Source organism: Azolla caroliniana, unplaced genomic scaffold, assembly GCF_043228905.1.
Source record: "Azolla caroliniana isolate FFs.n. ecotype wild unplaced genomic scaffold, voAzoCaro1.0.p SCAF_10, whole genome shotgun sequence".
NCBI lineage: Eukaryota > Viridiplantae > Streptophyta > Polypodiopsida > Salviniales > Salviniaceae > Azolla > Azolla caroliniana.
This window is the reverse complement of record NW_028230445.1, coordinates 17,084,247-17,099,360: the sequence shown is the minus strand read 5'-3', so window position 1 is coordinate 17,099,360 and position 15,114 is coordinate 17,084,247. Positions and strand designations below refer to the sequence as shown.

General features: G+C 38.8%; 3 protein-coding genes across 3 annotated transcripts in view; 2 read left to right on the top strand and 1 right to left on the bottom strand.

Annotated features, from left to right (window-relative positions):
- Positions 1-15,114, bottom strand: part of LOC147859248 (rab GTPase-activating protein 22-like) — a 73,339-nt gene that overhangs the window by 21,094 nt on the left and 37,131 nt on the right. The gene's annotated exons all lie outside the window — the stretch shown is intronic.
- On the top strand, positions 245-2,239 carry LOC147859251 (peroxidase P7-like). The gene is made up of 4 exons (XM_087326152.1): positions 245-641; positions 896-1,123; positions 1,271-1,439; positions 1,532-2,239. The coding sequence occupies exons 1-4, from the start codon at positions 342-344 to the stop codon at positions 1,963-1,965; spliced, it is 1,131 nt and encodes a 376-aa protein (XP_087182278.1). The 5' UTR covers positions 245-341; the 3' UTR covers positions 1,966-2,239.
- LOC147859250 (uncharacterized) lies at positions 10,138-14,970 on the top strand. Its single transcript, XM_087326349.1, has 6 exons — positions 10,138-11,118; positions 11,343-11,419; positions 11,776-11,959; positions 12,262-12,379; positions 13,487-13,619; positions 13,713-14,970. The coding sequence occupies exons 1-6, from the start codon at positions 10,272-10,274 to the stop codon at positions 14,802-14,804; spliced, it is 2,451 nt and encodes an 816-aa protein (XP_087182475.1). The 5' UTR covers positions 10,138-10,271; the 3' UTR covers positions 14,805-14,970.

Sequence of the window (15,114 nt, the reverse complement as noted above, 5' to 3'; positions counted from 1 at the left end):
GAAATGCATTGATTTTTGGCAGAAATGAATGATAACTTGTTCTTGAATCTTATGTACCATTAAATTCCTTGCTACATTCAGTAGGTTGCCCCTTTCTCACGATAAATCTAGACACATAAAAGTTTCCAATATGTAAGACTGTCTTAACTAAAAGAGAAGGTAGGTACCTTTGCTTCAACCTAACGCCATAACATTACCCAAGGGATGAATTTGATACCTTTGATGGATATGAGAAGGAGAAAAACATATCTATCAAAGGCTGTGTATGACACCATCATGATCTTTAAGTCTCCAACTAGTAGTAGATTAAAGAGCTCATTAGATCAACCAATTACGCAGAAATGTATGATCCTCGGGGAATCGACAGGCTTCTTCCGGCCACGAACTTATATGTAGTAGTCATGTTCCTAGCACTATTTGTTGTTGTGATTCATGGTAGCGAGGAATATCGTGAGCCTTTGGCTATGGCGCATGCCGGTGATATACATCATGGACATGAGGCATTGTCCTACACCTTCTACTTGCATTCGTGCCCCCGAGCTTATGACCTCGTCCGCGAACACATGCAACTCGTCCTCGGACGAGACCCCGGCCAAGCCGCCGCCATTCTCCGGCTTTTCTTTCACGATTGCTTTGTTCAGGTGAAGAGTTTGGGTTAATCTTGTTCATCCATATCCATTTCCTTTTCCTTTTCCATGTTTAATGCCTTTCAGATCACATTCACTAGCTTGCATCAAATTCATTTGTATTTACATTCATACATGTTAATGGCAGTTAATTTACTTTCATTTGTATTAATTGCTGCCAAATGATTTTGCAGAGGCATTGTTGTATTCTAGTTAGAGTACTTTGTATATTGATTTCCAATTAATTAAACAAAAAATATGATCCACAGGGCTGCGATGGATCCGTGCTGTTGAATTATACAAAATGGTTAAATGATGAAGACAGATTCGATACAACTATAGTCTCGGAGCTGACTGCATTGCCAAATTTCAACTCATTGCGTTCATCGGCCTTTCAAATTATCGAAGACATCAAAGAGGTGTTAGAGGATGCATGTCCGCTCACGGTCTCATGTGCAGACATCCTCGCCCTCGCAGCTCGAGATGCCATCTTCATGGTCAGATACAATATGCATCTATGGTCTACTTATTTACTGCTAATTTTACTGAACAAAATGAACATTATGGACATAAATCAGTCATTATATTCATTTCATATAAATGTGTGCTGAATTATATTTTTTATGTATGAATGTGTATACTAGGTGAAGGGGCCATGGATCCCCATCATGACGGGCCGCAGAGATTCTTACATGGCAGCTCTGAATGAAACTGTGATAGCCAATCTTCCCATCCCGACACACGGATTCAGTGCATTGAAGCAAATCTTCGAAGCTAAGGGCTTGGATGTCAAAGATCTCATTGCATTATCAGGTAATTAAATACATCAAACTTCATGTATAAGTTTGAGCAAGCTGAAAACATCACTAATGATTAACTAGCATGGTCATATACCAATCAATCAGGTGCCCATACAATTGGCCGAACGCATTGTCACGTGGTGGATACGCAACTGCAGCCATCCGTATCGACCGATCTGAACCCGTCATTCGCCACAAATCTGACCCGAATCTGCGGTGGAGGATCAATATTGAGGCCGCAAGACAATCATATCGCGAGAGGTCACCTTACAATACATTTGGATGGCTTCTCACCAGACGTTTTCGACAATTCCTATTACCGAAATGTGGAGGCAGGGGCCACCCTTTTCCACTCTGATGCCTCCCTCCTCTCGAGTGGAATCGATAATAATGCATTAGTGACATCCTTTGCTAAAAGCCAAGACTTGTTCTTTGAGCATTTCAGTGCCTCCTTCATGAAAATGAGCGAGATCGATGTGATCACTGGAAATCGAGGAGAAGTGAGGAGGCGATGCAACATTCCAAATTCATCAGCATAGTGATAAAATATTAGTATTGCTTGGTGTTGAAGATGATCTATAGATCTAATTACACCAGTATCAGCCAAATTGCTTCAATGAAAGTATAAGTTATGTATTTCACCATCAAGAGAACATGTGCTCCAGCTTGAGGAGTTTAGAACCTAGAAAAATTACCATTTAGAGAAAGCTTGAGTACAGCTAAATCAAGACTATTATGTAGGTTCATGACCCACCCCGACGAAAGTCTATATCTAAAAACCATGGATCATGATTCCGAGCATCTAAAGCTAGATCACAAGTTCATGTAACTATGGGGTCATTCCTGATGAGGCTTTATATCAACTATGGGGTCACATTGGCATGTCAATTCTCAAGTGTTTAAATTCAGCTATCCACTACCTCAAGAGCATATCCATGGTAATGGAGTGTAGGCTTATTTGTGCCATTTATCATCAATTTTGGTCTTGGCCACATTTTTGCTGCCAGACTACAATACCCACAGAAACCCTGTATTCCATAGGATACTTTTTTTTTGCAGTGTTTGTAATGCATGGAACAACAACAACATAGCATCATTCTCAGACATCAATAGTAAGCTTATGGGAAGAATCCAATGGTTGGTTTCTTTTTGTGTTCCCCAAGTGGGCCATTTATTATCTCCGGATCTACTACCTAATGAATGCAAAAGCTTTGAAAAGAGACTGAGGTGAAAATTAACAGCCTTGTTTAATAACTCCCATGTTGAGTTTATGATTTTTTTGGTTTTTTGCTCCTCCATGTTCTCCTTCAATCCGAGAATTATTACACAAATCCTTTCAGATTATGCGTTTTCTGCCTACTAATTCCCATTCATGCATTCTTGAACACAATTCATGCATGTAATTTGTTTTTGGAGTATGAGTAATTCATGCATTCATGTCTCCCATAACAAGCACCCTTCCTTCCTGAGCACAAACATCATCAGATTGCTCCATACATAAATCCCCCAAGAATGTGTGTATGCCAACACCCATGTTTTCCATAGCCTTGAACTCAATGAAAGAATCATCTTGGGGAAATTCTAATTTCTTTGCCAGAACTTGTAATCAAAACCATATTGCCCCAATGTTGCAGAAAACATAAGAATGGAGACAATTTAAATTTAGCTTTAAAATAATTCCGAGGAGAAATGATTATAGCATAGGATCTCAGTGAATGGAAACAGAGATACATGGTGTGACAAAATATATGTGGAAGTGAGGATTGGAGCCTATGACCTCGAGAAAGCAAAGATCATTGTGGGGATGTTAATGATTAGAGACCCCATGATGTCTACTTGACAAGTTACCATTAGAGTAATTGGAGGACAAAGAAAAAGAAACCATTGAATTCTGATCTCATGGTGACCCCCCCTTCTATGTATGTAGACACAGATGATTACAATAGATGGAGTAGCTGGAAAAATTCACCCGAATTGAATACCCCCCCTCCTATTTTCGGAAGAGAGAGTTTGTGCTAACATATATTCTCGGAAGCCCATATTTTTCAGTTTCGGCATGGGATTGCAGCACCTGTGTTGATCAAATGTGAGACTTCTGCATTAAATTATTCATGTTACTGCACCCCATGTGTACACTCCTCTAGGATATATTGGAGTTAATAATTTTATGATTTGTTTCCATATGTCTAGAGCAAAACCACAACGCCACAAACAATGTTTTGCAGTCTCTATTACACGTGTACAAAAAGGGCACATCTTGTATACATTTCCTTTTCGCCACCCATTAACTGGTATAGCATTATGAACCAACAACCATCGAAAACAAACAATTTTCCTACTCATCTTTATACCCCATAACCATTTCCAAAATTGTTTAAGATGTTGTGGAGAAAGTTCATTTCGTCTCCAACATTTGCAGTTGGTTCTTTCCATGATTTAGCACCTAATATTTTCCTACTAATCTTCACAGAATACTGAAAGAATGGCACGTATTTGATGTTATCTTGCACCCACACCTTCCAATACAGTTCTCCAGGATCCCAAGTTAATGTAGATATTGGTCTCCTTTCCAATATCCAAATCCTCCAAAAAATAATTCACCTTTTGAGGATCTAGATCTAAGACCCAATTTGATCCATCATTTGCAATCACCCGCACTTCTTTCTGTAAACAAAACCTAAACAAATCATTTTCCAAAGGTGTAAAGATTAACCTACAACCATCTTCTACACCAAAACTCATACACTCTTGTTCCCCAATATAGGCTTTAACTCTAATTAAAACATCCAATGGAGTAAATAAACCCATCCACTTCTGTGTAGCAGATCCAATTTGCATCTGAACATTAAAAAGGGCATTCTGGATCGCAGAAGACATTATCTTCCCACCCCTTATATTACTAATTAATATCATTTGTTGATCTATAGGTTTAGACAAAAACGTTGTCCATGCACCTATAGACTATGATGGCCCACGATCTAATTCTGCCCATGCACATCTAGTACGCATTCCCAACATTTGTCCTCTTTGGTCAATCAACCATGAATACCAAATCAGAGGTTGTTTAGATTCTGTTTTTGGCAATGTCTTAAGTCAATGAAGAGAAATATCTTTCCATCCATTAAGAACACATTGAGCAAATCTCTCTTCCCAATTTGTAGCAATAGTCAATTTGTTATGTTCCATAAAAGCCCATCTAAAACTAGGCCTCCAATCTCCACCCGTCTTGGGACAAAACCTTTGCAATTCAAAAAACAACAATTGTTTCCAAGGTTCCGATCCTAGCAACAATCCTCGAATCACCAATTTTGCCATCAAAGCTTTAGACTGTTGTAATGGATCTACAATCCCTAATCCTCCTTGATCCAATGGCTTAACAATTGTAGACGAAGAGACTTTTGACCTAGCATGCATTCCATCATTACCAGACCACAAATAATTTCGAATCAATCTTTGCAATTGTCCCATACATGATCTCGAAAAACTCCAACATGACATAATATACCAAAGACTAAACAACAAAACTTAAATAACGACTATCACTCTACCCGCAAATGATAGTTTAGCTTTACTCCAAAACAAAAGTTTTTTCCTAATTTTCAATAGCAAAGAAGCAACTTGAATTTCTGAAGAAATATTCAAACCTACTTGACATCCCAAATATCTAACTGAAGTGCCCTTGTGAACCCATCGGAAATCTGGATGAGGACTCCATTATGGAGTTGTGGAATTGGACGATACCAAAAAACCCACTAATTTATTCCAATTAATTGATGCACCTGAAGCCATACAAAATGTTTGCACTATTATGTACATTTTCTGCAGATTATTGTTCAAACCATCCAGATACAAACTTGTATCATCAACAAATTCTACATCAACAACATTTTTCCCATCAATGGGCATTGCTAATCCTTTCAATCCAACCTCTTCAGCAGTCAAAAACAAACTCATCGCTTTAGCAAAAAACAAAAATAAATATGGTGCAAGTGGACAACCTTGTCGTACACTTCGGGAAATTTGAAACTCATCACCTTTAACCCCTCCTGCCAAAACAGAAATGCATGTTGAATTATACAAAGAAAACACTCCTATCACCCATTTCTCCGGAAAACCCAATCTTACAAGAGTACCCTGAAGGAACTCCCAATCAACACGATCATATGCTTTTTCAAAGTCAAGTAACAAAATCACTAAATCCTCTTTTTTCTTCTGAGCCAAGGCAATGGCTTCCCAAAAAAAGAACAAATTATCCAGTATACTTCTTTCCTAAATAAAACTTGTTTGGGTGATATGAATCAAATCATGTAAGAAAGGTTGCAATCTCAATGACAATGTTTTTGTGAAGATTTTATATATTGTATTTAACAATGTTACTGGTCTCCATTTTCTAATATCATCTGCTAACTGCTATACTATGAGGCATGTACCTAGTGTCAAAAATTCTTTGATAAGCTTTTGTTAAGTCTTCCCCAATATATTCCGAATATTTGAGGAAAAAATGTGGAGTAATTCCATCCTCCCCTAGACAAGACATAAGACTTAAAGCTCTAAGTGCATTATGTATTTCCTTAATGTCAAAGGGCTTAAGTAATGCAACCTTCATTTCATTTGTAACTTTTGGCTTAATTTTGTCCCACACACGTTTCCTACTTATGTGAATAGGTTATGTAACCACACCAACAAACAACAATTTAGCATAATACGTAGTAGTAAATTGTACAATTTCTAACTCATCTCCTCTTAAGGAGCCATCTTCCCTCCTTAGTTGTTTAATCCCTACTGCTGACCATTTCGGTGCAATTTGGGAAAAAAACGTCTTGTTTACTTTGTCACCTACTTGTGTCCATTTTGAAGCAGAAGCTTGATATTGAAATTTTAAAATGTTGTCCTCAATCTTTCTTAATTCCCATTTCAAATTATGTAAAGCATTTGTTGTCCATTCACACAATGGATCCCTTTCTTGAAAATGTTGCAACGATGTCAAGGCACGATGCAGTATTATGGGCGGTGGTACATGATAAACCGATGGTATATGAACATGAGGAGGTTGCAGATGCTATTATGATGAGACATGATACCCGGCATGATCAAATGTGAGACTTCTGCATTTTATTCATGTTACTCGGCAAACCAGAATGGTATTTTGATAGCTCTTAATCATAATTTGTTTCTTGAGATCATATCCTCTAGGTTGGGTTCAAAAGAAAGCATTAATTAATAAATTCACACAAAACTCGGCCATAAGATGCATGATCTTTATGTCACAGCCACGATATATTAAGATTAAACTACAATAAGCATGACATGCAGTTAATTTCACACTTAGACAAGAAAATAAAAATTGTATATTACATGGATTTATTGTTGGTGTAATTAGTCAACTACAATGCTTGATTACAAGGTTTGAGACTTTCAGATTCAAAACAAGGAATCATACGTGCGAGACTTGATACATTCGAAGGCATACCTACGTACTAAGTAGATTAAAGTCTTTTGATGCTTGACAATACTATCAGATTATATCAAATGATGAAACTTCATGGGTGGATAATGTACCCCATCACATGAGCCTAGTTAGAGGAGTTGTTGGTCACAAAATGGAGGGAATTGTATAGCACAACAATTAAAATTGAAATATTGATTTAAATGATGGATTAAGGTTGGGCAGCATATTTAAGTCTCTCTCTCGATCCATCTATGAATGGATAAATACCCCATTTTTGTTGTAAACCAACTGTCTCATGGGCCAATTTTGGTCTTAGAAGACGTTAATATACCTTTCTTTATATATGCAGCTAGGATCAACACCCTGCACAACCCTAAAGACACAAACACCGTTTCAGGAATTATATATAAAAAAACATTGTCCTCATCTCATATAAATTAAAGTTTTAAAGCCGGTATTAGGGCTTTCTAAGTTCCAAATTAATTGATCATTGGACGTTGAGAGTGATTTGTTCATCTTTTCTGCAAATCTAATGAGCGCAATTTAAACTCTTAATTAGCACTCTGCAAATGAAGAGAAGGCTACACACAACTACGAGGGAATATTTAATACACAAAAGTATATTCGTAATATCTTTAATCCGCACCAAAGTCAAACACTGAGATCACTAATTATATGAGTCTCATGTATATTGCCTCACCTAACGCAACGCATACATATATGTGCTGGATCTGGTCAAAAGCCTAAAAAAGGACAATATTACACTAATCTACATGTCTAGATCTTCGGATACAAACACTAATTGATTGCAGATCATTTGGGCAGCAGCTATCATTGCATACACAAATGAGATTTAATATGTGCTAGATCTAATCAAAAGCGTAAAAATGGCAATATTACTGTAATCTACATGTAGATCTTGGGATACAAACACTTATTGATTGCAGAGAATTTGGGCAGCAGCTATCATTGCATACACAAACATGAGATGGATTTAATCTTCCTTCATAAGATAGCTACAACATGCAGCCTGCATGCATTAATGTTTATATGTGAATGCAGCACTAGACTAAGCGCTGATTTTCTGGATGAGGTTTTTTTTGTGACAGCAAATGGTTAGTACTTGGATTAGTAAGAATTTGAGTGTTTGCTGCAGCTATTCTCATAGCAAATTCCAAATTTTATGCAAATTTGATCAATAACAATAATCATCAGAGTGGTATGACATACACACATATATTGCACACATATATTTTGCAAGACTCAAAACACATTGCACCAAAGATTGATCATGTGTAGTTAGTAATCCGATGATTTTCAGCGACATAACTCAAATAGTTCAACAAAATTAAGGGCCGGAGTTCGCAATTTGTGGTAGAAACTTCGGCAATACGATATGAAAAAAAAAGGAACGAGATAAGGTTACGTCGATTAAATTCTTTCACTAAATCTTGAAGAGACAAGTATGATCTATCGAATTATATTGATAGCAACTAGTGATCTATGAAAAGCTCAAAAATAACCTTTTTGTACTTGTTTGTCAAGATTGTGACAATGTGAGAATAAAATGTCAAGGATGGGTGCATGTGTGGCCTTTATAAAAAATAAATAAAAAGGCCCACTAGTCCAAAGTCTAGAAAGTCACTGCTCCTAAACATTTTCCTTTGTGAGGAGATAAATGTGCTTAATTGTACAAATTATCCTTCTAGATTACATGCAATGTGTGAAAAAAACTTCTAATGATTTAGAAAGCTAAAGGACAAAATAGCTACCACACGAAGTGACACTCTACCTTCGGAATAAGTTGCTTAGTCTTGACGCCATTGTGGATAGTAAGGGAAAGTGAAAATAATTATTGGCAACACGCATGATGGCACTATGATTATGAAGAAGGTCATGATTATGTTGACAGATACAGAGGTGATGTGTTTACAAAACTCATTTTTTCGATATTTTTGTATGGAAGCAATAGGGTGAGAGTGGATTGGTATCGAATAAAATGGAGCAACTTGTAGAAGCTAATTATTATTCCCAAAACGATTGGATATATTAAATTCATGAATTGGTAGAGTTTAATATCAATTAGATTATATCCAAAGCTAGAGGGGGCAAGGGTATGAATGAGGAGTACTAGACATGATTTGTATGCCGACAAACTAGAGAATGCCGGGATGCTTTGATGATGTTGTTGTTTTTTTGCACTAATATAGTGTGAAAAGAAGACACAGAAAGTTTTTTGAGGTCAAGCTATAGTAGCTAAGGGAGAGGGGTTGATCATGAGACATTTGAGAGGACACAAGCCCGATAGTGTAAAGAAGGTTGGATCTGGAAGAAAAGAGAATGATTATAGGGGTAGCGCCATGTCAAGATGCTTGTTAAATATGGCCAATGGAGGATTGACGCGCGTGGGGTACATAACAAAGCAGCTCGGGTGTGTGTGTGTGTGTGCGCAACTTTTAGAGACCATAGATATGCATGGGAAGAGAGAGGCCTAGGGGGAGGGAGCGACTTTTTTTTAAACATTGACATGATTCTGGGGGGAGCTAGTGAGTCAAATATGTATGTCTGTATGGCAAGTTAGTTATGTCATATGAAAAGCACGTGAAAGATGAAAAGGTGTCGAGGAGGTGTGCCGATGGTGCATCCCACTACGTGCGATTGAGAATGAAAGATGCTTCTTGCTACCTTGAGAATGCCAACCCCCATTGATTGGGCCCCATTCTCCTCCACCACCTCCTACTACTATCACTTTGTAGTAACTCCTTTACACACACACATACTCTCTCTGTCTCTCTCTCTCTTTGTCCCTCTCTTTCAATAATACTATACAACATGGCTCTTCGCACACACATTCAAGATTTCCATAAGAAATGTAACCAAGAGTTCTCTCTCTCTCTCTACGTAAAAACACACTCTTCATGAGAATGATTATGAGACCCCCAATTCCCATTTACTTTTATTCCTTTTCACTTTTCGTTGTTGGTCTCCAATGGAATGATGATATGAGATGAGAGAGAGAGAGAGAGAGAGAGAGAGAGAGACCTTATCCCATGCTATCTTTAAAATTAGAAATTGAAAAGCTTATGATTGTAACCAATAATATTACTCCTCTCTCTCTCTCTCTCAACACACACTCTCTATACATATTGATATGTATGTGTGTGTGTGTGAGAGCTCTAATTTACATGCTTTCTTTATATATAGACATATATATATATATGCATATATTCTGATCATTGATGAGATTATTATTCCATCTACTTAATTCTCCTCCTCCACCTCCTCCTCCTCCTCCTCTTCTTCTTCTTCTTCTTCTTCTTCTTCTTCTTCTTCTTCTTCTGATTCCCATCAACTCTTCAATCTCTGTCTGTAATATATATACATATGTATATATAGATGAATTCTGCACATCATCACTACCTCAACAACTACTCAGCCACCTCAGCTCCTCCCCCCCCTCCTGCACCTCCTCCTCCCCATTACATTGATCCAATTCTATTCAATCATAATAGTAATAATAGTAGTAATACCAATCTATTGCTCAGTAATAGCAGCATTAATCCTCAGGTTTCCCCTCATCATCAACTGCATATTCATCCGGGCGTGCAAGGCTCGGCATTAACTTCGCCTAGCTCCGCGAATGGCCATGTCGACCAGCTTCATCATCATCATCATCAACAACAACAACAACAACAACAACAACAACATCATCATCATCATAATCATAATCACCATCACCATCAACAACAAAATCGTCGCCATGATCATCACCACAGCCATAATAATGGTGATCACCACATGCAAATGCAGATGCAGTTGCAGATGCAGATGCATCATCAACAACAACAACACCAACAACATAATGCTGCCACCATACACATGGGTGTGGGATCGATGGCCACGGCATTATTGGACCAACTGACACCGACTAATTCCATGGCCACGGCTCATCATCCGCATCAACCACAACAATCACAATCACAATCACAATCACAGCAACCACAACCACAATATAATAGCATCCATGTAGGTGGTGGTGGTGGGGCTACTACTGGTAGTGGTAGTGGTGGTGGTGGTGCATCCTCCTCCTCAGTTGTGTCCACCACCGCGGGACTAATGATGTCGAGCCTGTCGGGAGAGATCGCGGTGATGTGCTCCCCCGATCCGAAGCCCCGCCTTCGCTGGACCCCCGAGCTCCACGATCGCTTCGTCGATGCGGTCATACAGCTCGGAGGTGCAGATAGTAAGTGTAGTGTGGTGTAATGTAGTGACATGTGATTTCTTTCAATCCTTCATGATTTAAGCTAGGCCGATTCTTGTATATACTAACTAGACTAATATAAATGATTGTAATTTAACTTTAAATTATTGTAGTATTCGTTTAAGACAGTAATCTTGGAAACTCGATGGAATCGGCTCATTAACGGAATTATATTTATCCTCCCCCTTTTTCTTGATCTTCTGCAGAGGCCACTCCGAAGACGGTCATGAAAGCTATGAATGTTAAAGGATTGACTCTGTACCACCTCAAAAGTCATCTGCAGGTCATCTTTCTTTCCTCGGATAGCTCAAATCAAATCTTACTCGCTCTAATTTATTCGCATCACTTATATACCGACCGACCGGCCGCCCCGGACTAGATAGATGGACGAATGCGTACTAAGGCATTCTATCTTTCCGGCCAAGTATTTCCAGCTAATTGTCCCTGTTTTGATATGTATATGATCCATCACATTACAGAGGCTTCTCTAATGAATGATTGGCATCATTCAATCCATGAACCTCATCCAAATCTAAGTTCAAATTCTCTCTAATTTGCTTCTCATCCTTCTTCTTTTTTTGGTCATGGATTTTTGTAAATCCGTCTCATATATTTATTTGCCCACTCCATTGTTGTTAGAAATACCGTCTGGGCAGAAAGGCTCAGAGAGAAGTACAACAAGGCAGTGGCAGCACAGCAACAGCAGTAGCTAATCCGAACTCTGCCACTACACCCATAACTTCCACAACCAATCATTTAGACATGAATGCAACTGTCACCACTCAACAACAACAGCAGCAGCAGCAGCAGCAGCAATTCATTGGTATATTGCAAAAACTAAAACTTAAAAAAATTCATGATCATTTTCTAAAGTTGAGACATTTAAGCACTCATCATCATGAGCATAATACTTAGGGGAAGATGTTTGATCGGAGCTGATTAATTAACGACACCATCTCTCCCAAGTGTCATGGTTAATTCCAGGCGAAGAAAACCCGCAAACCCTAATGTTGGTGGCGTGTTTTCTTTATATTAAGAGTCTGTGAATTAGGAAGATCAATATCATTGATCTACATCAATTGGAAGTCCGTTAGAATGTGTAATGGATTGATGGATGAATATTAGGGGCCGGGGCCGGGGGTATACAACGAGATCTCATCATCAACGCAGCTATAAGCACTAGCAGTGCGTCTAATGTGAGTGGAGCCACAACGTTTAATGGCGACAACGGCGGGAGAATGATGTGAGTGTGAGTGTGTGTGTTATACACTATGGAAAAAAACAGGACTATAATTGACTACTACTATAATGTGCCTTTCTTTCAATGGAATGGATGATCGCTCATATCAATATAATTAATGATGATGATGGAATGGAAGATTGCCCATATCATCAATATTAATGATGATGATGATGATAATGAAGCAAAGAAGACATCCATGGTTGTGGATTTGTTCTCAGATCTTTCTGTCGTTACTTTTATGTACATACATACATACATACATACATACATACATACATACATCCATGTCATTATTATGCCACCACTATACATTATACATATATGTATCCGTGATCATCATGACAATATATAATACGCATATGCGCACATGGCATTCATTCACAATAAACAGACCATATCATATCAGTTAGGAAAGCAATAGTAAACAATTTCTTTTGAATGCATTTAACTATCTATCATCATACACATCAAAAATAGGTATGGACACCACAAATCTATCTGAACTTTTAGTATTTACTTAGCAAAAAAGCATGTCAAGCTGGTAGCTGGGAAATCCATCCATGGCTTCATCAAATCTAATTTTACTGGAGGATCAAACTGTTAATCCATGGATGGATTAATTAGAGGAAGCTTGCTCCTGATTAATTCATAGACTAATCGTCCCTCTGTATCAGGAAAAAAACTAAAAAACAAATATATATATCTTACATCTTTCATTAGTCCCTTCTTGCTTGCATCAAAATGATTATGCTTTCGTGTTATAGTGTAATGAAGCCGCTGATCATTTAACAAGTACACCAGCACCATGAAAGCCTTCATCATTTAAACATACCATAATATGGTTAACTAAACTGAAACTAAATTACTTACACGAAAACCACAACAATATTTTACACTGAGCAGTATATATTGTCTTCATCTTGAAAACATATGTATAAACAATTAGCGTACTACGAGCAATAAGCATCACTAATTTTGTTCACTATATTATTGATTCATAGTATAACCAGTAGGACACTCGCGCAATTTATAATACAACTGTTAATTTATATATTTATGATAAAGACTTGATATGGTTTAGTCGGAATGTATAATTTGTTGCTGCAGTCCGGGCGGATCAGTTAATAATGTAGAGTTGCAGGCCAGTAGTCGAGATGGCTCGGACGTAGTACAATTATTAGAGTCGCACAAGAGGTTCTTCTCGCAGCAGGATCGCGATGATCAAATCAATATATTAGAGGTATCTAATCTAACATGATACAAGCGAAATCGGTCAGATTATGATGAATTAATTCAGCAGGGTCGAAGGTTTAATTTTCGAGACGATTTGCAGGTTCAAAGGAATCTGAAGCAACGGAAAGAGGTACACGGGAAATACCTAAGATCTATACTGGAGAAAGCACGAGGCATAGCATATACGAACAATCTGGGATTGTGCAGGGGCACTCATGGTGGGGATGCAGATCATGTGAGCGCCATGAATATGGATCTTTACATGAAGCAGCAACATTTGGCGGATTCATCAGTAGCAGTAGCAATCAAATCCAATCCGTTCGCAGCAGCAGCAGAGGAGGAGGAGGAGGAGGAGGAGGAGGAGGCATTAACGCTCCTGTGCACGTCCACCAATTCGTTGGCCATGTCCAAGAGCCTGCAGCAAGGGGGGAGTCAGAAGAACAGCAGGAAAAGGATGAATTCCAAGGGCAAAAGCAGCTGCAAGGATCCAGATGCAGGGGAAGAGGAAGAACCTGAGGATCTGAATATACACATTATGGATGATGATGATGATAACGATGATGATGATGATGATGATGATGATGGAAGGGGAATGCATGATTTTCAGGCCGATGATGAAGCCTTCGTCGGTATGGGGCCATCATCGTCGGCATTGTCGTTGGTAATGATGGATGAATTTCCGGGCCCCGCACCCCCCGCCCGTGCCATGAGCTCAATGTCCGGGCCGGCCGCTTCCCCACTATACCCAAGGCGGCCGGCCCTACCCTCCTCTTCCTCCTCCTCCTCCTCCATGATCATGATGATGATGGACATTGTCCCCCATCATCATCATCATCATCATCATCATCATCATCCCGATCTGCAAGAGCCCATCCTCCTCTCGATGCGCCACAACTTCGGCGCCGATCACGAGATTCTTCCCGTGCCGTCCACCTCTGCCACGAGCTCGGCCGCTTCTGACAACCCGGACGGCCGGGACTACCCGAATGCGAACACAACTATGAGCCGGCCGAATGCGAGCGCGGACGGGAATGATTATCTCACGATATCGAGTCCGCCCGCCCATGACCATGACGACCACGATAACCTCATCCACATGAACTCTGCTAGCGATCCGCCTAGTACTCAAGCTCATCATGATTCCTTCCTTGCCTCTTACACCTCACACTTCCACTTGAATGTAAATTCTTGATGCATGGAACCAAATTCTATTATTCATATATAATTAGTCAATCTAAAGTCAACTCACAATTATGGGCTTCCACTACCACCCTCCTATTTTAAATAAAAGAATGTATACTCTAGGAGATTTGAAGGATCAACAATATTATACTTACATGAGTTTTTATTTTTTATTTTTATCAAAGTACTATTTCATGTTTGTCATTAGTCATAACCTCATGATGCATTGCACTAGTGTTTATATATAATTATATATCATTCACCCGTGAATTGGATATATTCATGTTTATACAATTTTAACAATGAATCACTAACCAAGA

Bases quoted from the DNA above. Each gene is read 5' to 3' on its own strand.
- LOC147859251 (XM_087326152.1), top strand. From the start codon at position 342: ATGTATGATCCTCGGGGAATCGACAGGCTTCTTCCGGCCACGAACTTA. The intron at 1,124-1,270 runs GTCAGATACAAT...TGTGTATACTAG, and splicing joins CTCGAGATGCCATCTTCATG to GTGAAGGGGCCATGGATCCC. The intron at 1,440-1,531 runs GTAATTAAATAC...CCAATCAATCAG, and splicing joins AGATCTCATTGCATTATCAG to GTGCCCATACAATTGGCCGA.
- LOC147859250 (XM_087326349.1), top strand. From the start codon at position 10,272: ATGAATTCTGCACATCATCACTACCTCAACAACTACTCAGCCACCTCA. The intron at 11,119-11,342 runs GTAAGTGTAGTG...GATCTTCTGCAG, and splicing joins ACAGCTCGGAGGTGCAGATA to AGGCCACTCCGAAGACGGTC. The intron at 12,380-13,486 runs GTGAGTGTGAGT...TTGTTGCTGCAG, and splicing joins GACAACGGCGGGAGAATGAT to TCCGGGCGGATCAGTTAATA.